At 39.7% G+C, this 24336-nt stretch overlaps 2 protein-coding genes across 3 annotated transcripts in view; one reads left to right on the top strand and one right to left on the bottom strand.

The window, feature by feature from the left end:
- The window catches only part of LOC127373483 (ras-related protein Rab-26), an 85419-nt gene that overhangs the window by 6551 nt on the left and 54532 nt on the right, over positions 1-24336 (bottom strand). For both annotated transcript variants that reach the window (XR_007886914.1, XM_051418003.1), the window contains exon 6: positions 695-760. Coding sequence is in view for 1 of the 2 variants with exons in the window: in XM_051418003.1 (XP_051273963.1) it covers positions 695-760 (66 nt within the window). In the remaining variant the exon portion in view is untranslated. The remainder of the gene's footprint in view (positions 1-694; positions 761-24336) is intronic.
- On the top strand, positions 7794-11777 carry LOC127373476 (uncharacterized). The gene is made up of 3 exons (XM_051417985.1): positions 7794-7917; positions 8701-9797; positions 11148-11777. Exons 2-3 carry the CDS (start codon positions 8759-8761, stop codon positions 11207-11209), a joined length of 1101 nt encoding a protein of 366 aa, XP_051273945.1. The 5' UTR covers positions 7794-7917; positions 8701-8758; the 3' UTR covers positions 11210-11777.

Consider the following 24336-nt stretch of genomic DNA (forward strand, 5'->3'; position numbering starts at 1 on the left):
ATTGCTAACGTATTAGCACACCCAGCAGCTACAGAGCATCAACAGCAGTCTTTTTTAGTCATGTTCCACAAACCTACTGTAAGAAAATCACCTAATAGCTCTAATTTTAGATAGATAAATAACTGGCCCTTTAACTTCAGATAGCTTTTTAGCCAAACAGTCCGCTGTGTTCACCAGCTAGTTGCTACGACTTTCTGCCCTTTGGTGTTGTAAAACTTTTCGTATACTGAATTAATCAGAGCTTATTCACTGGCAACAGAGTCCTACTGAGGCTGGAACCGAGGTTGACAGGAGCGGTGAGAGTGTACCAAAGCGGTAAAGTTGAAAGCTAAAAGCTAAAACAGTGATAACCTCCATAAAGCTGAACGGAGAGTCGGGTGATAATTCTCTGCAGCTTTACACTACAAGTAACTGTTCACATTACAACATTGCCATTTGATACACTGTTAACATAAAATATCAAATATTGATTAGTAAGGCTTTAATATTTTGAACACCACTCCCAAGACATTTTGTGACATTTGAAAATCCAGTGTGCAATAACAAATAAGAAGTCTTTCCCAGCTCCTAGACACATCCATAAATCCGTCCTTCCTTTCCGGCTCCCACCATACCTCCCACCATGATCCCTCCTTCCCTCCCTCTATGAGTCCATCTGTCCATCCATCTCCCAGCATTGGCAACAAGGTCTCACCTTGTTGCCCAGCAGCATGACGACCACGTCTTGCTGGGCGTACTCATGGATCTCTGTCAACCATGCCTGGAGACGGAAAGAAAGCACAGAGTGGTGAAGAAATCCAAAACGGTAAAGAAAAAAAGGGAAAACTAAGAGTACAGAGGAAGATATGGAGGGGAGGGATTGGCGGTAGATAGTGGTGACAGAGGAGATGGATGGATCCACAGAGGAGGAGAGAGGGAGAAAGAAAAGATTCATTTATTGTTCACTGGCTGCAGTTCATCTTGTTTTCCCTTCCTCCCTCCAGATCCCTTCTTCACCCTTCTTATTTCCCGCTGCATCTTTATCCATCTATCTTCTTCCAATTACAGGTCAGTAGTCTCTTGAATCTCTGTTACCTGGCATGGTTAAAAAGCACTTAATAGCTGGGGGTCTCTGATACTCTGATACTCACATACACTTTCCTCTGAGATCAGTTCACTATAGCATATGAGCAGCACATGAAAACAGAAGGTGAAACAAAGTGTTTTCATCCCACTTTCAGGCAAAAACAGAGAGAAATGGTTGCAGTGCTTCCAGATGTGATTAGTATTTGACATGTCATTCTTTATTTCACTCACTTCATAGTTTGATCGACAAAACAAATGTACTTGGCTATAATCCAGTACACTGATTACATTTAATACAGTCATGATGGATTCTGGGAACAGTAGATGTGACGTTTATGGGCGGTTTTGATGGACAGATACTATACATAAACAACACTTGTTGAACAATTTGACTGACCTGCTTATCAAAGCAATCATTAGTAACATTATGTATTTAGAGCCTGATCAATGCAAAAGATCTATGTCTGTCGCCGTAACATTGTTTGTCCAGCAGGGAGCAATGACAGGTTTACTTTTTAACTGTACTTTTTTTCCCTGTACTTATCTCATTACAACATTAAAAAATCAGTCAATTTTTTGACATGCACTGTGCAGCTCTCCAATGTCCAGCCAGTTTGAGAGAGGGGGTTGGATTGAACTCTCGGTTTATGCTTATGCCCACACTAATCCCACACTTCCCTGCCTGCTTTTTGCCACAGAGGCACACAAGTAATTCTCGGCCGACTGCATATTTGGGCTGCATTCAGACAGATTTCAGCCCCGCGTGAAAAAAAACGTCAAATTTATTTGAATGGAGTCAGTCGACGCTGTGGTGCCAGCACAAGGCTGCAGGGTCACCCAGCAAAACAGTTGAACCTGACCTAGCTTTTTGCTACAAAGCATTTCTACTGGTTACCTTGCAGTTATTGTGGCAAAAGATAAAATAGAGTTAAAGTAGGGCAGGGTTTTGGCATCTGATAGGCCTTTAAATTCATGAATCTGTTATTGCAACTGGATTTTCTGGATTTATTTAATTGTCCCACTAACAACACACCCCCACTAACAGGCTCTATATTCATTAATCAACTTGTGCTTTATTGGAACTCTGCAATAAACCTGCAGAATTGTTTATTGTGAAAATAATCCAACGCTGCACTGAAGCAGCTAATGTGTGGACATTTGTGGCTGATGTATTTACATTTGACCCTTATCCTGGCAAACTACAAAATTAATTCTTCCAGCCTACAACTTTAAGTGTAAAAGCTCTGTGAAAAAAACCATTCTGGTTTTAACCATAAAGAGGATTTACTCCTTTTTTAAAATTATTTTATTTAGCTCCAATCCCCCACAAGATATGTACATGTAGCCTAACAGTGTGCCTGTGTCTTGTGATGATGACACTGAGTTAATGGTAAAACAGGATTATTAATTCAGGCTACATTTATTTGGTATTACAGCCGAGTAGCTGCCCTACAGTACTTTCATGTTTCTAATTAGCCCAGATGATTATGGAAATAATTTCAGTTATGGTAATTACTGTTCGTTAAGATTCTCTGAGCAAATACTGCGTAAATGTATGTGATTAAATCTAAATCCAATCTTACCTTCAACCATTATACATTAAGAATCCTAAAAAGTTGTAATCTTTTGGCAGTAAAATTAATTAGAAGAGTGAAGATACTCAATAACGAGCCACAAAAGATCCACAGGATTTGCACTAACTTTCCAGCCGGTCAAATTTTTTGTTCACAGGATATGGTGAAGGACAGTTAACTACTCTGAGATTCTGCTATTAAGCCTGGATAAGAGTGAGTGGAAGATGGGGAAAGGTGTAATGAAATGGAGAGCTTATGCAACAGTGAAGTCAGCGTATAAGAGCGGTTCAAGGTTGCGTCAAAACACCTCTACAGGCAGAGAGGGGAGGCAGGAAGGTTATGCGGTTGTGACTTAAGAGGAGAAAGGATATTTCATTTGTATGACTGGAAAAGAAGATGTCCTTCGTAACAAATAATACTAATATTTTATTTTCAGAAAAGAATTACATCATGCGGTTTTCACATAACCTTTGCAATAAAGTCACACTTCACATTCCATTCATTGGCTGTTTAGACACTTGGGTTTTCACAGGGGAATGTGAAATTCAGTTTTATACCATTCATGCCATGAATTTATTGCTTTATATGAGGAGTTATATCAGATCATTAAGGCTGGTAAATTCTATCCAAACACCAGTGAGTAGAACTGGGTTGGTAATGTTGATGGCAACCAGATAGAAAGGTTTTTATCACAGATGATTTAACCAAATCAGGCAAGTGGAACTACTTTGATACCGGGAGAGATGCAGAAATGTATATGATTAATCATGATTTTAAAGGTTCCTCTGACAGCCTGGTTGCATCAGCAGCAAATGGTGGAAAATCACAGTGAAATGAATTCTTTCCAAAGGAATGGCTGCCATCAGTGGACTTTAACACACTAATTTGTATTGCTGTAATGCTGCTGACCTTTGATGGAATAGAGAGCCAGAAAATCCAAAATGGAAGAAGCCATTATAGGTTATTGGCTGAGTTGCAATATCCACTTTTCTCTAGCCATCCTCTGCTGGAGTATGAACTGCTCCACAAGAGTGCATAAATATGGGCTCTTAAAACTAAAATCCCTGATTTCACTGACTGATGCAGGTAGCAGTCATGAAATAATGTGGATGCTGTCATTACTCTCATTTTGGCCTTATGTTCAGGAATTGATCTTGCTGTTTTACAGATTACAGACATTACATACATCAGAAGAGTGTTAATGAGCATTATTTGTGATATCACATAGATGTTTGATGCCATGAATACAGAGCTGAAAGCCAAAAACAGATCGTTTTGAAATTGACAACAACAAAAAGTGTACACTGAGGAAAAAAAAACAAAACTAAACAAAAAACCCACTGTAAAAAAAACCAAATAATAATAATAATAAAGCAGAATCCCTTCCTCCCGGCACATTAAAACACCCTCATATAAGGGGGTCACTCCATTAATGAAATCATAAAAAATACACATCCCTAAAACAAACACACACACACACACACACACACACACACACACACACACACACACACACACACACACACACACACACACACACATACACACAGAAACACAGAGGTTCTATCAAATCACTTTGAAAGACAACAGTTGAGGGGAAGTGTTGGGTGTGTAAGCAAAATGTGTGTCTTTATACTTCCAGGAATTTTCCAAAGCCTAAGTGTGTGACTAGCTGTTACACTTGGATCTCTGAATCCTCCCTCACAAAAAATCTGAAGGGTTTCTTTAATCATTTTGCTATCAAACCTGAGGGGATCAAGCTTCAAATCTCTCCATCTTCACAGAGCTATACTTTATAGCTCTGCTGAGCCGCTTTCCGTGCTTACCTATTGTGAGCAAATCTCTGTCAACTTCTGAAAAGAAAAACATTATGAAACTCTCTTCCTGCTCTTTCGACATTTCCCCCTGCTGATTTCTGAAATGTTACATTACTTTAGGCTACGTTCACACTCAAAGCAGTAGTGCTCAATTCTGATGTATCGCTCAGATCAGATTTTTTTTGTTTGGCTGTTTACATTATTTGTTAAATTGGGCCCATATCAGATTCCAGTGTGAGCAGGTCACAGTCCTGAAGTGACCCGCATGACGAACATAGATCTAGAGTGACATAAAAGTCACATGAATTCTGATACGACTTAGGTTATATTGCAAAAAGTCAGAGCTGTGTCTGTCAATGTCAAAAAAACAAAAACAGATCTGTGTCACACACAGGCACAAAAATCTGAATCGGGTCACTTGAGCCTGCAGTGTGGACGTAGCCTTAGAGCTCATATTGTTTCCATTATTAACAATTTCACTTCCTTTCATGTGGGTTTCACTTTAGGCCCATGTACGTGGATCATGGGAGTTGTTGTCTTCTTTGTTAAAAAAACATTATTGATGAAAATCTATTTGACATGAAACAGGCAGAAATCCCTACCCAGAAGTAAGAAAGGAATTTACCGAAATTCAATTTCTCTGGGTTTGACCATTCTTGGAAACAGTTGGGATAATGTAAGTACACGATTCAACGAAACATATAACATGGTAGGCATGGGATAATATGAAAATTTCATGTCACGATTATAATAATAATATAATAAATATTTGCAATACATGATATTATTGCCATTACCATGAAAATATACCTTTAAAATGCCACTAAAACATACTGAAATCACATTACCTCACATTATTTTATTGCATCACAGATAGGCACCTCATCTCCCTGCTCTTTATTTAGGAATCTATACTATTTCCACACATCCTGATTAAATTATTTCGTTGGGGATACAACAGGAAAGCCAAGCCTTTAGCCATGGTGACAGGATTAGGATTCTGGAATGACTGGAAGGATGCAGGCTCCCCCTTGTCCCTTCGTCAAAATAAATATATGCTGGCGAGCTAGACAGCTTTTTCAAGTCAAGCCATGTGAGGATATTCACAATAATGGAAATTCACCATGATAAATTCATCAAGGCAGGAGTGTTTTTATCGCGACATGTGATAATATTGTATATCTTCCTATCCCTGTAACATTGGTCTAGTTGTTTTCTTGCAGAAATGTTACATATTATATGTTTAACTCCACTAAATCTATTGATCTTTTACAGCAATTTTCTAATAGCGCAGACCGAATTGAAGACTTCCCAGCATGGCTTTTAACTGCGACATGCAATAAAAAAGAAATATAACCTCAAACACAACATAAGTAGAGACGGCCAGCTGGGCAGAGAGCTGCTGTTAACATTTCAACAATCAATGAGCACATATTGATCGCTTCTGAATGGTGGGGAGCAGAGGGAAATATATATCATCGCTATTGAATGAATCAGCAAGACAAAGGTCAGGCCTCTCTCACACTCACACACATACTGTGCACTGGGACACACACTTTCCTCCGTCCACCTCCCTGTGTGTATCATCAGACAAACACCACTCAGATCAGCGGTAATCCCTCCCCTCGTCTACAGGTTTACAGTATTCAGCGCTCCCTCCCCGGGGGTTTACATCACTTCATTACACAGAGATTAATGTACCGAGCCCTCACCTAGCAGCCCGGACTCTCGACAACATGCAAACCTGCCAATTACTCACACAGCCTTGAAAGGTCTAGGCGGCCTGTGGGTGGATTACAAGGAACTGAGAGAAGGAACGCAGCCTCTGAGCTGAGAGTGATCAAACTTCAAAGGACTCGCTGTCGACTGAGCGTTAGAGATCATAAAGTATATGGGAGCATGGGAGGAGGACACGTGTATGTGTTGGTCTACATGTGACTTATTCCAGCTTTCCGTTGACACTTTGACTTTGTGTGCAACCGCTGCATTTTGCACAAAAGCCTCGCTAGGGAGACTGAATGTTCTGTCCGTGGGCTTATAGAGGGGCTACTGCAGAATCATGTGATCACTTTGCTGGGTGCTTATTTTTAGCTGTCAGAGAAGATACAAACAACTCCAAAAGGCAATAATGCCGAGTTCTAGCAAACCAATTATAGGCAGCGGTCACCAGAAGTCACCAAATAATGTCAGATCCTAATCGGCATGGTGGCTACAGCTTTCTGATCTTTGTGGGTTTCTTCAAAATACATAAGCAACAAGTGTAAATCGGTACAGCCTTCATCAAAACATAAATCTTGCTCCCGCTGGTTTATATGCTTCTCAAGAAATAAGGTCATGAGGGTGGGCTGTAAATTCAGAACTTTAAAGACACAAAAGAAGAATTTAGCTGATTTTTAAGTTTGATATGTGGTGAGACATGCACAAGCATAAAATTGCATTATACAGTGACAACCAGCAACCATTTTATTGCAGTGTACTACAAAACACCTCATATTGGCACTGGAGAAAGTCAGAGTCAGTAGATCAACAGTAGGATTTATCATCTGGAGACCATGAATATCTCTACAAACTGTCATGGCAATTCATCCAGTCGTTGAGCCATTTCAGACTGCACCAATGTGGTAAACAGACGGACACGCTAGAAATGTGTTTCCCTGCAGCTGCAGAGTTTGTAAAGCAGAGAGCGGTTCATTATGACATGCTTGAAAACAAATGCCTGTAATTGGTGTTTATCTGTGAATATGGCTCACTTGATTTGAGGCACCATGCAGGGGAGGCAGTCTTTATGCAAATCACCAATATTGCACCCAATCAAGCATCCAAAAGCATAAGAACTCTGCAATGATAATACTGTAGAATGAAAGGAATTTCATATGTAGCAATGAAAATTGTATTTTGAAAAGCTCAGCAACAAAATGCCTTCCAAGAAACAATGCTCTGGTTACTCAGACTCACTGTGTTCTCAGTACTCAGTATATAGCTTTCACTTGTAAATATGTCTTTGGTCAATATGTTCTTTTACAATTTGGATTAACTGACCCTTTATATCAAAACTGATCCTACTGATGATTGAAAATAAAAAATGTTGATTTACTGAAGAAGCTGTGGATTATTACTGAGAGTAATAAAATGGTGGGTTGTAGACTTGTACATTTATAATCTATCAGTTTAAGTTTTTGAGCTGTGGGATTTCTTTACATTTTTTTCATGAAGAAATATACTTTCCCATGCAGTTCTTACTTAATGCTATTGTGCAAACAGCTGTTAATCAACTCTGACTGATGTGTGCCCGTGTGAGGTTGTGTGAAATGTTTACTGGGTTTCTGGGCGTTAGTTTCAGGAAGCTGTGGTCGGATGCGGGGTGGGACGCTGGGTGGAGGAACACACAGTGATATTAAGAAAGATGAGAGAAAGAGATTAGTCCAGATTGGACGGGAACTGAGATCAACGCTGCTCTGCAGGTAAACAACGGTGCACATTTTACATTCACACCTTGGACACAAAACTATTTTACGTTGCAGCAGTGTTCAGTTTTAAGTTTTGAGTATGATCATTTGAGGTTTTCACGTACTAAGTTCAGTACTACACTATTTTAAGAGTTTTTGTTTAGTGATATAGTTGGCATGCTTATTGTTGTGTGCAATACAGAAGAAGTTAAATCAAACCAGCTACTTTATTTATTTTATTTGAATATGTAATTTTTATATGTAATTTTTGAGAGATTAAATAACACTTATAAATTACAAATGAAAAGCTGAATTCATGAGTAAGAACATTCAATGCACTCAGTGGTTTTGCTGCAACTGCCTTACTTGGTCTAGTATGTTATACCTTATGTTGGCTAATGCTAGCTAGTTAGCTTACCAGCCTATTATATAGCTGCATAAAGGACATTACAGAGTCAGTTTGCTGATTTTATGAACGCCACTTGCGTTGCACTAGCTTAGCTTTTTATCTGACTTCTAAAAAGTAGTTTAGCATTTCTTTGTAAAACTATAGCCGTCATAGTTGCAAATGAAAACGGGTGTTAGTATTCAGTTTATCGACACCATCCTTCGACTACATCACACGACTGATGGGTGTTATCTTAGCAGCTAATAATATCTTTGTTGTGAAAAAGACATTGTTTGTGAAAGATGTGAAACTTTGAGGACTCAAGAAGGGCGTCTTCTGTTCCGCTTTTCGGAATTTGAACACCCTGACCCCCCTACACCCTCTCACTTTCCACATGCGTTTCTACACAGGGTTATTTATGCTCACCAGACCTGACAAACACAGAGGACCCACCCCCTTTCGAGCAAGATGAGCAAATGTTCCGCCACTAGCCCAGCCCGTGCCAGCTGTGGCTACGCTAAGTGTGGCCAGATGAGTGAAAACGTATTGAATGCTAACCATGTGAGCCTCAGAGCTGGGGACAAAGACTGCAGGAATGGACAAGGACCAGGGCATGCCTCAACACACAGCCAGGAGCCCAGAGAGCGCCCTTTCTCAGTTGTCTCATTCTCTAATGGGACCCCACAATCTCATCAGCGACGGTGGTCAGCTGACTTTTCCAGGTGTGTAACCTCCCCCGTCATTATTGTGAGGAAATACAAGAGGGAACCACAGCCTCCTCAGCGTGGCGTATCCCTCCTCCGGCCTAACTCAGCATCCCATCCTTCGTTCAAACGCTACTCCTGTCCCCCCATTGGGGTCTCGCCACGTTACCTGTCGTCTTCTTCTTCCTCATCCTCCACTTGTTCCTGCTCCTCTCCTCCTCCTGTCCAGACATCTGTCATCACCGGCCCCGACCCTTTAGGCTGGAAGTTGCATCCCAAGTCCAGCTCCACCTCCCCCCGGGCTCGTGCAAACAGGCTGTCTCTGCAGATTCCCCTCCCTGTCATCTTTCCTGACCCCAATGCTAGTCCTGGACTTTACCCTCAGTCAGACAACGCTCCCAATCCAGACCCCTCCCCTAAAACCAAACCCCCACTCAGACCCAAACCATCTCGTCGCCGCCACTCAGACTCGTCGACCTTCCTCGGATCTATCCTGCCCTCTGTGCCTGCGGTGACGCTTGAGGAGCTCTTCGCTGTGCATCTCCGCACAGTCTCCCTTTCGGATGACGACGTCTTCAGCGGGGGGAGTGAGAAGGAGGCGAAGGCGACAACTCGGCCACGCAAAATACCGCCACCTGTTGCAGAAAAAACTGCCATGGCAAGACAAATAGCACAGCTGATTGCTCATTCACGGCAACGCTGTAACCCTAATGAAGAAAACATTTACGCCACTGTTATAAGGCCAAACCCTAAACATACACTCCAGACTGAGCACCACAGCAGACTGCATGGGAGAAAAACAGGTGAGCATAAAAAATCCAATTACTACATGTGAAGAAAGAATATACACATAAACAAAACTACAAAATAAACTGCACCTCTAACTTTGCACTAAAGTAGAAGAAGGTAAACTTGTGAGCAGTGTTGGTAGGGTTACTTTAAAAATATTACTGTTCTGGACCAAAATACAGCTAAGGGAATGTGATATAAAGGCAGAACTGTACATGTGTAAACCCAATGGTGTTGAGCATAAGCATGGAAAAATACATACATGTATGTATGTATGTATGTATGTATGTATGTATGTAAAAGGCTTTTAGGTTTAGTGGTATTATTTGAGTTGTAGAGATGCAAAAGAGAGTTTTTAAAACAATAACTGTTAAAGCTGCAGTAGGTCATTTTTATGAAACTCATATTTGCTTAAACTTTCCCCTTATCCTGACTGTAGTACATGAGACACATAATCTGTGAAAAAATCAGGTTCCTCTGTCTCCTCTTAGGGCTCCTAATGGCATTTTCAGGAATCCACCGAGCCTGAACGAAAAAAACAATCAAAGGCGAGAAAGATTGGTAATTGTTGAGTCCTATTCCCAGGGAGTCAAATACAGATGCTTTGGGACCCTGGGAATGAGACTAAACAATCAGCTAACTTCAAGCTTCCAACCCAACGGATTATCTGTCTAATGTACTACTGTCAGAACACAGTGAACATTTCAGCAATAATGACAAAGAGGTATTTCTTAATAAAAGTTAGCTACTGCAGCTTTAATGAACATATGAAGATTGTCCTCTGATGGTGGGAGGTGGACATGGGGAAAGACAGATTTAAACTTAGAATGGTCACAACTGATGCAGCAGAGGGTGAGCTATCCTGACTTTTAGTCCGTAGCTTGGATCAGGCTCCAAAAACGCAGCATCCGACACTTCCCATAATGCAACACGATTCAATTTTTTGGTTAAGACTCTCCCTGCCTGGAAAAATGCTCACATGCTTCAAACTGACTCCCCCGTTTGTGATACTTTAAACTTTGCTGTCTTCTGGCTCAAGCTACGATAACCCTTATGACATCATCAGGGGTACTTTCTCACACTATGGGAAGTTCCCTGAAGGCCGTAAACGACATTATAAAACTACAACCTGAGTACTGCTGCTTGTGATCCGTAAACTGAAGGTCATGTGTAGTAAACAGTAAATAGATGTTTATAAAAATGATGGGCAGCATTGTCTTGAAAGTTTGCGGAAGATGTAATTGCAGATGCCTGAGTGCCTTTCACCCTGATTAGCTTTTGATTGATTTCATTCAGCATGTGCTGAGAGGAGAGGAGGGGCTTTACTGTGTCCATCAATAGTAACAGCATTGTCTGTGTTTCAGCGGGGCTGCGCGTGGACACCGGCTGCGACAGGGAGAGGTCCACTCCACGCTTCCCCGGCTGAGGAGAACTGAGAACCTCCAACAAGAGCGATTTTATAGATTAGGGTACATGTACTGTATGTCCAGGGGATGGGACAACAATTTGCCTCATTTTTTATGTTGTACTCAAAAAGTCTGAGATTTATATAGTTTAAAACACTTCTGTAAATATTTGTCTAACTTCTCTGTTGTGGAAACGTGACTTTATTCTTTGTGTGAGTTACAAGCAAGTGTTGCTTTAAGGGCATGTGGTGCTACTTGTGAAACAAACCCTCCAGATGTTGCAATCCTGCTGGTTGCTAAGACAGATAATAAATCACTCCATTTCCCTTTAAGCTACTGCCTGTACAGTGTATGAAATGGTGCCTGGTGTGCTCTGTAGATAACAGATAACTTATGATCACAGATATATTCTTCCTAATAAAACTAATAAATCTGAACTTATGATCACTGAGGGCTATTAGTTGATTGCTTGATTAGAGAATACAATGCAATAAATCATTAACCAATCATCTCAGTTATTTTTTTGTTAACTTTTTTAAGCTTGGAACCTTTGTCAAAAATAAAATATTTCAAGTTTGCATTCTTTAATTGTTTTTTTTTATTATTACTGTTAGTTAAATACAGTATTGTTAATGGAGCTTTTTAACAGATGGTCAAACAAAGCAAGCATTTTATTAAATACTCTGGTAATGTATGAATGGTATTTGTCATCATTTTTGATACTTTATAGGTCATTTCACCTGTTAATCAATCATCCCAACTCTAAAATTATTTGAGCCATGTGAGTGTAGGAATTGGATTACATTTTTTTTATAAACTCAAATAAATCGTGCTTCTTTTGTTTGTTTTTATCAGCAGTCTGATGTCTCCGACACTCTGCCTCTAGATGAATTGCTGCTGTTATGCTCCAGTTCAGGCTTGGCAGGCCCTTACTATGTATAATACCATACTTGGATAAACCTTGGTGTGTTTGCCTGACAGATGCACAGCTACACTCACAATGTGCAGCGGCAAAATCTAACTTCGCTTTAGGCTGCAATGTGACTGGAATAGTATGCAGACTTCACTACAGGTGCAAAGTGCTGAGGATCTTGCTTATCTTAGGACAGTGAAATAAACAGAAAAATAGGCTCAAGACAGAAAAAAGCTTCAAGTTTATACACCTTCTAATCACAAAGGAGCAGCTGCTTATTCGGGAAATCGCTGGGAAAATAGGAAAAAAACACAACTGTGTTATCGCTGTGTATTTACCGGTGGAAGCTACAAACAATAACAGTCTTACTAAAGCCAAGTAATACTCATCAGAGTGTGCTTTTACAGCAACAGATGGAACAAATTTGCAGTTAGGACGTGTGAGAGTATCCGAAAGAAAATGCTAAAATGACAAAACATCCCTCTGACGCCACACTATAGAAAGTAGCAGCCCAGGTTTAGGACTTAGGCCTTGCTATATATTCACATTATCTACTAGTGACACACTTGGAGGATTAAGTGTTAAGGGAAACTGAACCAATGGGTGACACTTCCCTTTTATGGGTCCCAAAGTGTCCTTTTAATTTCCAAGAAAAGAACAGAACGGGTAATTGGGAAGGTACCTGTAATTGGGTACTATCAACAGGAAAAAGAGACTGTCTACACTTCAGTGCCTTTTCAATTATTTAATTCCAATCAATTGTTGGTGTACCTTAAAGAGTCTTTTACTTAGTACTCATACAAACGTGAAATTGGACATGTGGAGATATATACATTTTCAATGAATCTGTCTGATTAATTTATCATCATTAAAGGGACACTCCAGTGATTTATTATTGCTTTCTCATAACGTCAGTGAGCTCACAGGACAAGGATAAAAAAGCAGATGAAGTGGAAACTGAGGCAGCAGAGGCCGAGATATCCTGACTGACCCCTAGTACAGGCCAAGCTCCAAAACACTGGATCCTACATTTCCCATAATGCAATTTAATGCTGTCTAATACTTCTTTCAAATCCCTCACCTCCAGTTTGTTGTGCAGGCTTTTCAGTTAAAACATTTTACGGTCCCTCCAGAGCCAGATATTATACACCTGGTTTCACAGGTTGAGTAGTGCTCTTTCTGATAAGTAAGCTGAACTTTAAAGATGGGAATCGGGAATCAGTTCCAGTTGAGAACCAGTTGCAAATTGTCCAATCCATCGGAATCGTATGCCACCAGGCTTATCAGTTCCTTTTATTAAGGCCAGCATGTTTTTCTGACAGTTGCGCATTGAAAAGCAATGATGTAAAACTCATGTGTCTACACTTCTGGAAACTTACAAGAAGAAGCAGTCATAAGAGAGAGGAAGAATCAATCTGAAGCGTGTCTTCATTTCCTAAAGAAACTAAAACAGTTAACTAACTTTACTGTTGGCGTTTGGTTCAGACTCAGAGATAATAGTTGTGTTGATGCTGAAAACCTCTGTAGCCCCCCCCTTTTTTTTTCCACACAGAAAATTGATCAGGAATCAATAAACAGCTTAAGAATCTGACCGAGTATAATCGGAAATCAATATCAGTATTGTATCAATAAAACCTTATTGATTCTCCTCCCTACTGAACTTCATGTGAAAAATAGATGGAGTTCTCCTTTCAGATTTAAGCTGCTCTTTTAGAAAGTTTGATCTGTGAAAACAATTGCTAATAGACTCCACCCTGATCTCTTCTATTCTTGGTTTTAGGATTAGAAAAATAATCTCATCTCAAGGTCCAATTGCTTGTCTTTTTGTTTACTAGATATCTATAATATCTTGATCTTTAAAGAACTTAGATACATGAAGTGAGCGCACTGTGTAACTGTGTGTATTGTCTCAGATCATTGTCTCATTTCCTATAATTAGTACCAAATTACATCATCCTGTACAGGAAAATTCTTGGGAAGTGGTGAAGTACTACTGTGCCATTAAAATATAGCATTACCACTGATGTCTGATCAACAATCTTCCAGCCTGATTTAAGCTGATTTCCCAACTGTTAATTGAATGTTTACAAAAATAAAGAATGCTGTACGACTGAGAATACCCACATCCATCATTTTGGTCAATGCAAAGCTTAAAAGTTATTTTTATTTTCACCTTCGATTGATGCAACCCAATTAGACCTTGTCTGCTATCTATATTAATACAATAAAAATATTATCTTTCACAGAGAAATATTTGGTCATATTTCAGCAGCATATATATCGAAAATAAATCTATAAGTGGACTAAATGTAGCAAAAATTTGCAGACAGAGCTGTTTGGATGGAGTCAGTTGTTGAATCTGGGTTTGGTCCGCTGAGATGAGCTGCTGGGTGTCGAGCAGAGCGGAGAGAAATCTGCTGTGTAGGCTGCAGGCAAAGCTGCAGGCAGGTGAGCAGTGGGACTAGAGATCATTATGCATTCACATAAACATGTGCAGAGACCCCCGTACCCATACACACGTTGTATGTCTCACCCTGTGCATGCAAATCAAAAGCTGCTACATCTCATATTTCCTCATTAATTCACTTTTTACATTTGCTGAAGTACAAATAATGTAAGCTGTGCTTGGATTAATCACAGTTGATATTCTTTATTCAACCTAACTTTAATCCCAAAATTAAACACTGGACTAATCCTCTTTAAGAAGAGAAGAGGAATTATTCTGCAAATATTTCAGGTCTAAAACTAGATAGAAGTACACAAATACAAAACTTCACACACTGTTCTCTCTAAAATAATATTTTTTTCAATCTTCATTTTACCAGGAAATTCCCATAAAAAATAAGAATATGTATATTGATATCAAATTTAAGAGGAAGAAACTGTACGTAACATACAGAGTTTATGCTTTGTTTTTCATTGTTTGTGTAACGCTAGCAAATGCTAACTGATGTTAACTGCTGGAGCCTTAGTGACGCTAACGTAACCGTTATTCTGTTTGTTAACGTTAAATGTTTGTTAAATGTGTGCAAGATGCACTTCAAACTTATAAGGTTACTTATGGTTACTTATAACCATATTCTTCCCTGCTGATATTTTTATAGAGATTCACACAACAACGTTTATGCCTGCTGCCAGTATCTCAGTGCAGAAGGATGCCTCGGTAAAAGTTACCGTTAGTGTTGTGTGCTTTGTGGCCGGGGGAAATTGACTTAATGTGCGTCTGTATTTTGGCAAACGTGCATGCTTTTCATGAAGTATGCTTGTGTGTGTCGCTGCTAGAATGAGCAGAGACGTGACCTCCGAGCTAACAAACTGTAGCGGCAAGCCTCATCAGCTGTTCTGCTCGTTGAACTACGTTACGTTACTTTATGATGTAGCTGGTCGGTACCAAGGATACAAAGTAAAACATTACGAGGCAGTATTTGCTTTTACTGCATTACAAATTACTTCGGTAACTCCTTCTTGTTCAGGGTCTGACTGGTTCAAACATATATGGTTGGACCACAAAGTTTCCTCCAGTTGCCATCTTTCTCCCAGGGTTCACGTGTAACTGTTGTCATGGTAGCGTGAAGCGTGCCGGCGTCGGACACAGGCACTCACAACTGACCGTTCTGAACAGGGCTGTTTTGGCAGGGTGGTTGAACTGCTATGGTGCTTCATCCTTATGGTATTTTGACCAAAGCATGTCACAGACATTACATTAGGACACCAGGGAATTAGGTTAACTTGTAGAAATATGGTATAATATGATGTATCAAATGAACCTGATTATGCCATTGGGCGCTTGAGTAAATAAATAAATTAAATATGTGGCAGCCGTTGTGTGCAGTAAACTTTCTTTTAACATGCCTGTTGTATCGGAAAGTCATATTTCCGCCTGTGCCCTATTTTCGCCCTTTTACGAGTATGCGTCACTTAATGTTCATTTCGATACTGATGCGATGACCAATTATAGTTTTAGTGCTAGTAGGCCTATTAAGAGGTGCGGATTCATTCAGGTAGGACTGTGTGTAGACATTTTATTATGTGTATTATGAGGTGGTCCGCGAAAATTCTTGATTACAAATAGTGGTCCACACACACAAAAAGTTTGAAAACCCCTGCTCTACACAACAATCGACTAAGATCTCTTGTTCCTAATTTTACCTGCATCAGCTACTGGGAAATCAACTCTTTCTGTCAGGAAAGACTAAACTCTCTGCACTGATGAGGAAGAGTCTGGTCACATGAGACTCATCACAGAATTGCTCTGACAACACACAGGGTATGATCACACCCATTGTTTCCCTATGATCCACACCGGGAACGGAAAACTTTTGCTTCTTTGAGTTTCTTACAACTAAGTTAAGGTGGCATTATGCAGTCAGCCAGGCTTCCAGGAGTATTGCTATTCATTTCTCCTTCAAAGGAGACTTTTTTTCTTCCTCTCTAACATTCAGTTGTCTGCATGGGATGTGTGGAGACGTGGTAAGTGGAGCTTTGAAGAACTTTTAATTAATTTCATCAAGTCCGTTTTGGATTTTGATTAAAACTGCTGTAAGGGAAATCTGCATTTTGGCTAAATTACTGTTGTAGTCCCTCCCTCCGCGCCCCCTCACTACACTGAAATAATGCTGCCTGGTCTCTAAGGAGTTCTCTCTCCTGATTGGATAAAGTGGGAGTGGGAAAACACAAAAAAAGAGTATCTGTTTACTGTAGAAAAGACGGACTGGGAGATCCACGTTACTGACTGAACACAATCAGTGATAGCTGTCAGAATATAGAGCTATTTAACATTTATTTAAACAATATCACTCACAGCCCCATTAATTTTGGATCTACACAGCAACTAATATGCAGCATTTTATTCCTGAATTACAATGATGAATGGGATATGCCAATCTAAGGAGTGACCCCAACAAAATTGCTCGTCTTTGATTTGTTTTATCTTTCATTGCCAATGAGGCTCATGGGTATTCTATTTTTTAGGACCATTCGAAAAAAAAAAAAAAAAGTTATTGGTCAGGAACAATGATGACTTCTGACCAATGGCAAAAGTGCTGTAAATGTATGCAGGAGACTGTAGTGGTTCTGCTTTATAAAAATGGCTCATCCTAAGGTGACCAAAACACTATACACTATATACATTACACACCAATGAAAACATAGTTCTGAATATTCCATTTCTGCCAGTAGATCCTCATAAATGTTACACATTGGGCCTTTAATGTTGAGGATACACTTCCTGAGAGTCCTAACAAACTAATGACAGTGTCAATACTGACCTCATTAAGTGATCAGATATCGCCCAGATGTAACTGATCAACAGTTAATACAACATCTTAGTACAAACACAATCTGAATTTTCACAAGGCCAAAAAGAAAGTTGGTGCAACATCTCCACTTATAGTTAGGAAGCGATAGTTACAGGCTCATGATACAGTACAAATGGTGGACTGAGCTGAGTGACTGAGCGGAAGTATCAGAATTGGTCTCAGGAAAGAAAAAGTGGGTTTAATAAACCCCTATAACAAACCACAGCACTTTTTAAGGCATCTTAGTGGTTTTATTCAGAGCCACCTGAGCTCAAAAGACATGTTCCCACCCACTCAATAAACTAAAGCTAAAGAATCAAACACTTCAGGGTGTGAAAAGACGCTCAAACATGCTCGCTGTGAATGAACCTCAGATATAACTTTTCACTCAAACGGATTAATAAGTGAAACTCGAAGGGTAAAAAGGAACAAAAGTCTCAGGAGTCTAAATGAGATGGCTGGATGCACTCCGCCTCTGAGGAAGAACAAGGAGAGAAAGATGAAAAGGCTGAGAGGAAGAGATCTTTTCATCCTTCAGAGCGAGGAGAGTAGAGGAGGCAGAACAGGCCGACACTTATTAGCCTGCTGCACTCTGAGTGTGTGTGTGGTGACACTGTGTGTGTGGGACAGTGTCAGGTTGTGTGAGAACTGTGTGTATCAGTGTGGTATTTGTGTAAAAGTGCACATGTCAGTGTGTGTTTGTAATCTGTCCAAGTAAGTGGAATGTGTGTGCATTGGTTTGTGAATTTGCATGTGGCTCCCACAGCAGACAGAGAGCTTTGCTCATCTTTACAGATTCCAAATAAAGTACTCAATAATTCTGAATGTTTATCAGTCTCTGTTTCAGTCCATTATGCTGTCTTTTAGTGCATAACTGTCTCTCCACAGAATACTCATACAGATACAGATTTTGTATTCATTCATGCATAGAACTAATATGTGTTACCTAAACATCACTTCAGAGAAGCTCAAAACATCTTCAGTGTTATATACTACGTATATATACAGTAGGACACTGCACAACTGACATTTTCTTTAAAGCAATATACCATGTTCTATGAAGTTATAAAGAGCCCAAATAATACTACTGTTCAATGTATTGTAAAGAACCTTAGCAACCTGCCTGCAAGACAGTATTCAGGTAAAAGAAAAATAGAAATATCTAAGTCATGGCAGCTGCCCACTTGGCAGCGTCTCAATCGGCCGCCTTAAACTGTGGTGGACGTTTAACATGAAAAAAAAAGTCTAATTAACTAGCACTCAAAAAATGCTCGGCATTGATAGGTAGATACTGTTAATATTTAACAAGTGCTTATCTAAAAATAAAATAAAATAAGATAAAATAAAAGATATAGTCCAGCACCAAAGTTCATCCATCTTCTTGAATCTGAGTGTTTAGGTGGAGCTCCCCCGAGACAGTCCAGGTGTAACCGTTCAGGGTGCTGTTTCAACTTTCTTTTTTCTTCACAACATTATGGAGAATTTTGTAGCTGGTGGCAGTGATGTAGTTGTGCTGAGCTCATTGGCTGTACTTCTTTTATTCTTGTCGTATTATACATAATCAGCACACTAAAATATGTTTCTTAAACTATTTTAGGCAAGAAATAGTCAACACAGTAACATAATGTTGATTCATATTCGATCAGCACTGCCTAGTTTGACTGTTTGTTCTGAGTTTTGTGCAGTGTGCTGGACTGAGAATGACTTGTCAATCACAAACTACTCTAAAGCATATACTGCTTTACCATGTATTTTACTCTAAAGAGGAACATCATTTACTAAATGCACATCATGCTATATGAAAGAAGTATTAAAACTAGCAATTGAGACAATAAACTCATCAGGAAACTTGTTACTAAGCTAATAAATCAAGTGAGATGTAGGGTCATTTCCCCATAAGACTCAATAATATTGGCCTTATTTTTTGCAACCAATGCAGCAGCCCCCTGCTGGCCATTAGAAATAATGCAGGTTCAAGACACTTCCACATTGGCTTCACTTCATAGACTTGGAAGCTCTGTCCACTAATTATATACAGTCAATGGCTGTACCAATGAATGTCTGTGTGAATGTTACAATGTGAGTGTGCGTCAACATTTAGGGCAACAGCACATGCGAGAGCTCTTTCCAGGTCTATCACATACTGCGATGAGCCAACTACAGACAGAGCCATTAAGGTTTGTCAAAGCCCCTGAAAGGTTGAATAATCAATTGGCATCCCTCACATCTTAATCTCTTGCTCCTTGTCTGTTACATATTCATGGAGCACACTTTGGTCTTTTCAAGCTGTTTGTCTTGTCTGATAAGCTGTGGCGACACAGGGAACGTTTTAAGCTAAACTGCCAAATAATGGAAAAGAAATGCCACTTTTAGCACTGGAGAAGAGTATGAAAAGCTATCTTGGTTTTAGAGAGATTCAGCCTTGTCAGAAGGGAGAAAGCATGACAAATAAACAGAGGAAGAAGCAGAGAGTATGAGAAAGTGCAAGGGCTGGCGGGATGTAAAGAGGTATGGGGAGAAAATCAACAAATATGCTTTTGGGTTTGTGTGAGTGGAAAAGAGAGATGGACAGAAAATCAGAGAGAGAAGGACAAACATTATTTGATTCAGTCCAATAAATAGGCAGAGTGTTTTTTGCATCGCTAATTTTTCTCTTGGCGAAGCGAAGGACCTCGAGGAGCAAAACAGTGGGTCTTTTTTGTTCACCCAAAAGCTTTTTGGTGTCCCTGCAGCTAAATTAGGCAAACTGGCACTGAGACTCATCAACTTCTTTGTTGTTAGAGGCTGTGCTGGAAAATGATTGCAGAACCAGAGACTTTTTTGTTAACATTTCCTTGGAAAGCCAGTCCCGCATTTTGTAGTGCTGTGTAGTAAGTCTGATTTACTGTGATACACATGAACATAACAAGAGATAATCAGCGGGTCTGGATTTGAGTTCTATCATTGCAATATTTGCTGAAGGTTTGGATTTTTTCAAGTCTACCTTAATAGAACACTGACACATGTTAGTTGCTGTAATTGCTCCTGCTGTCCATATGGCCATCAGCTGATTATGTCAACTGCACCAATCCATGCTGAAAGGAAATCTGAAGTTTATGCCAAAGCCAATATGAGACTTCAGCGGTCTGAGTTAGACAAATCAAGTGGCTATCTTGTGAAGTTTTTCTTCTGGTTTGTAAGTTTGTTGCCTTATCTTGCTCAAGTCCAGATTGAACCCCAATCTGCAGTCTGTGTTGACAGGAATGGACAGTGCAGCTAACAGTACAGACCCTATACCTCTGTTAGTAGTAATCGTCTGGCTCACAGAAGGTAGGCTGTGGGTATAAGCCTGCCATTGGCCAACTATTTCAGTCAGAATTCTCCACCCCTTCCACTATCTTCCAACACTATTTGGCAAGGACACCGTCGTCACGTGCTGGGCTCACTGCCGCCCAAGACGATTGTGATTGGTTTAAAGAAATACAAACACGCCAGACCTTTCTTCAGCGCTGGCACAGCACTAAAACGAAGTATGCAGATAAGTCTTGCTATACGACACTAGGAATGTGATTTAAAAAAACTGTGTAAATGGCTGTTAATACACTGACCCTACTTAAAATCACCTTAATGAGACCACTATATCAATACTGTTCAAGCATCTTTACTAAAAAGACCTTGTGTTGTCTGTGCTTTATCTGTGATTGATGTTAATCTTTTTTAGAATAATACAGAGTGTAAATAAAATATGAATTTAATTATCTTTTTGCAGTATATTTGGCAAGAGTTGCAGTTTGCAGTATATTTTCAAGGCCTGAGTTGGTGTCTACAGTTTTCCTTTCAGGCTGCAGGAACAACCTCGACCAATCACACAGTAGGGCTGTAAACACAGGTGCCAATGTGCATATTTCCTTTGATGGGGGTACAACTTTGGTGAACTTTGACAGGCAAAGTCATAGCGTCCACCATTAGCAACGACAGACTGCATGTTTTTGCCTAGGCAGGAAATGTCACCGGCATTTGCATATATGTGACTGACCCTTATATTGTATGTAGCCTGAGAAGCGAGACCCAGGGCAATAAAGTCCAGAAATCACTTGCTGCAGCTCATAAAGCTTATTGTTGTTAGTGCACTGTTAATAATTGGAAGAAACCTATATGAGTGAATCAATACCTTTAACTCCTCACTGCAGCTGCACAGTCGGAGGACACTTTAGAGAGAGTTAAGTCAATCAAACTGAAACTGTAAAAGTTTATATTACAACATAAACACATGGAAATTTTAATTTTGTATTAAGCTAGACCTGAATAATTTCAATCTCTTTATATTGCAAGAACAGCATGTGGTAAATGCAACAGATTACACAAAAATAAAAATAAAATCTCCATTTATCAAATCTGTGAACACGCTTTACTGTTACTCCCTATAATCTGCTCCATTTCTTTCTCCTCCCCAAACATTTAGCTGGCCATGTGCCAGCTGACACCGGGTGTACATCAAATTGATTTTTACTTTACTGTTGTTGGAATCTTTAGAACAACAAAGCCTCCCTGCTGTGAGGGGGCTTTCAGTGATTTAATGATTTAATGATTTTTTTCTCTGTGGCCTCTGTGCCCGAGCGTGCTGGTCAATACCAATAAAATCTGCCTGTGTGTGCGTGCCGCTGCACTCGTCTGTGTATGTTCATGTGTGCGTGTTTGGCATGTGAGCGAGTACAAATCTGCAACTGAGCGCTGCCTTTAGCCAACATGGCGCACGGTGCCAATGTAGCAGCTGTAGAGCCCTGATAGGAAGTTGTAAAGGATTCAAGGGTTTGAAGGCATCAGGCTCCTGAAACATTACAGCTTTATTTACATGCATGCAGAATGGATAAAGCAGCATGGGAAATAGCCTGAAAAGGCCTGTTGTTTGTATTGGAGTCCTCTGACCATGTCTAACAATGACATAAATTGGAATATGTGCAGTGTAATTATATCTGGATACACCAGGATGTGTCTATTTCTAGTATCCCTCATGACGTGTGTTCTTTATTTTCTTTAACTTAATTTGAAACCTAGAATGTGAGACAATCAAGGTCCAATCAAAAATGTTGACTGATGAAATGATGGTGAAAAATGATTGCTGCCTTGATGGTAAAAACGAATCACATATGCAACGATGAACCAGGTTGGCATGACAACAAGTAAAGCACAAAATTACCTGACATGACCTTGACCAATGAGGAACCTGAATGAAATTACACATTGTATAATTCTGTAGGGCATTATGTTTCTCTACTTGCATCACAAGTGATGATTACGGTTTGAGTTGTGTGTGTCCTTGAGTGCGAATACACACTGATGTATCTGTGTGTTTAGCCTTGATATGTTTACAGTGTGCTGCTCTATAGAAGTAGATACAGCATACAGATACAGAGTTTCCATTCTATCAGAGATATAGACTGTGTCACATTAAGACCTTCGTGTAGCGCAGATAGCAACAGTCACAGTCAGCTGTACTCATCATCATTAAGACTCAGCCTCTTTACTGTAAGCAATGTTGCAAATAGAGCAGGCTGTAACTGGAGCTAATTGAGTGAGGAACAATGAGTTGATGTTACAGACAGAAAATAAGATAAACTTTTCTTAAAAGGGACATTTTTTCTTAGTTATTACTGACATGTTTTTATCAATTTGAATATTTCCTGCAATGCCAAGTAAAAGCAATGCTGCTCATCTATGACAAAAATCCCACGTATACAAGAATATACAGATACATACATACATAAGGATGTCAGACGGACATCATTCAATCTAAACTAAACTAAAGCCCTGTTGCTGGATTCATCTATCAGTAAAAGTGATAATGTTTTATCAGACAGGTGCCTGGCTATATTTAGACATCACTGTTACAAATTGCTCATGCAATATATTGTGATGGATTTTTAAACTTTTTTTTACGTTTAAGATTTAACTAAATACCACTGTTCTCTCCCCCTTCTCACATCAAATCTACTATACATTTTCTCCTTAATTTAATAATCTATTAGAATTTAGCTGCCTATCTTATACAGTTTCCCCATGCACAGAGAATGACAACACATAAAAGAGGGTTTCAACATCTTTATATTAACAACGGATCATATGATGACTGCGTGTATGTGAAAGGGGCTGCTCGTAATGACAAACCTGACTCTGTAGCTTTAAAGCACCTTTAGCTTATTGTTTTGGTTTAATGGCCCGCAAAATGCGACTGTTTCGGGTTCACTCTCATGGCTCTCGTGTCTTGTTCTGGCACAGCTGGCAGCGAAATAAAGCTCTACTGCTGCACCACCTGCTCAGCACCAAGCCAAACAGACAGATATTGTTAGCGATTAGCTGGGGAACTTAGTGAAGCATTTAGCAGCTAAAGAGCCAGATATTTCCCTCAGGGGTTGATGGAGAACAAAAGAGGACTAAAAAGGAGAGTGAATAATGGACTTACATTCCAAGTCCAGAAGAATGATAAAGTTGCTCCGTGTCAGTTTGTTAAGTTTGCTCTGTCAACTTAAAAAGGTGATAATATGTCAGTGTGTGTTTATAAGTTGTTTCTGCTGCAAATAGATGTCCAAATATTGGGACTCTGGTTTAGTTCTGGTATTGTTTTGTGGATATTTTTAATTTCATCCATTATTTGTTGTGCACCAAATCTCTTATTGCCTGACCTGACATAAGAATAATTGTGTCAATAATATAAAACAATATTATAAGAGAGATTGATTTTTTTGAATGCTCTTTAAAAGGCAGAAACTCGTATGTAGTTTAATCTCTCTGTGTATTAAACTAGCACTGTAGCAGGCCCTTATAGTTCTTATAGATCTGACTGCAGCTGTCAAAGTGACTCTGGGCTTATTCATACATAAGACATCCATGTTAGATTTCCATTGCATTCACAGAACAAGGGGCATTATTCTCATATGGGGCCTTAAAAAGCCAAATGCAA

The sequence above is a fragment of the Dicentrarchus labrax genome, unplaced genomic scaffold (assembly GCF_905237075.1).
Source record: "Dicentrarchus labrax unplaced genomic scaffold, dlabrax2021, whole genome shotgun sequence".
Classification (NCBI taxonomy): domain Eukaryota; kingdom Metazoa; phylum Chordata; class Actinopteri; family Moronidae; genus Dicentrarchus; species Dicentrarchus labrax.

Bases quoted from the DNA above. Each gene is read 5' to 3' on its own strand.
- LOC127373476 (XM_051417985.1), top strand. From the start codon at position 8,759: ATGAGCAAATGTTCCGCCACTAGCCCAGCCCGTGCCAGCTGTGGCTAC. The intron at 9,798-11,147 runs GTGAGCATAAAA...TCTGTGTTTCAG, and splicing joins ACTGCATGGGAGAAAAACAG to CGGGGCTGCGCGTGGACACC.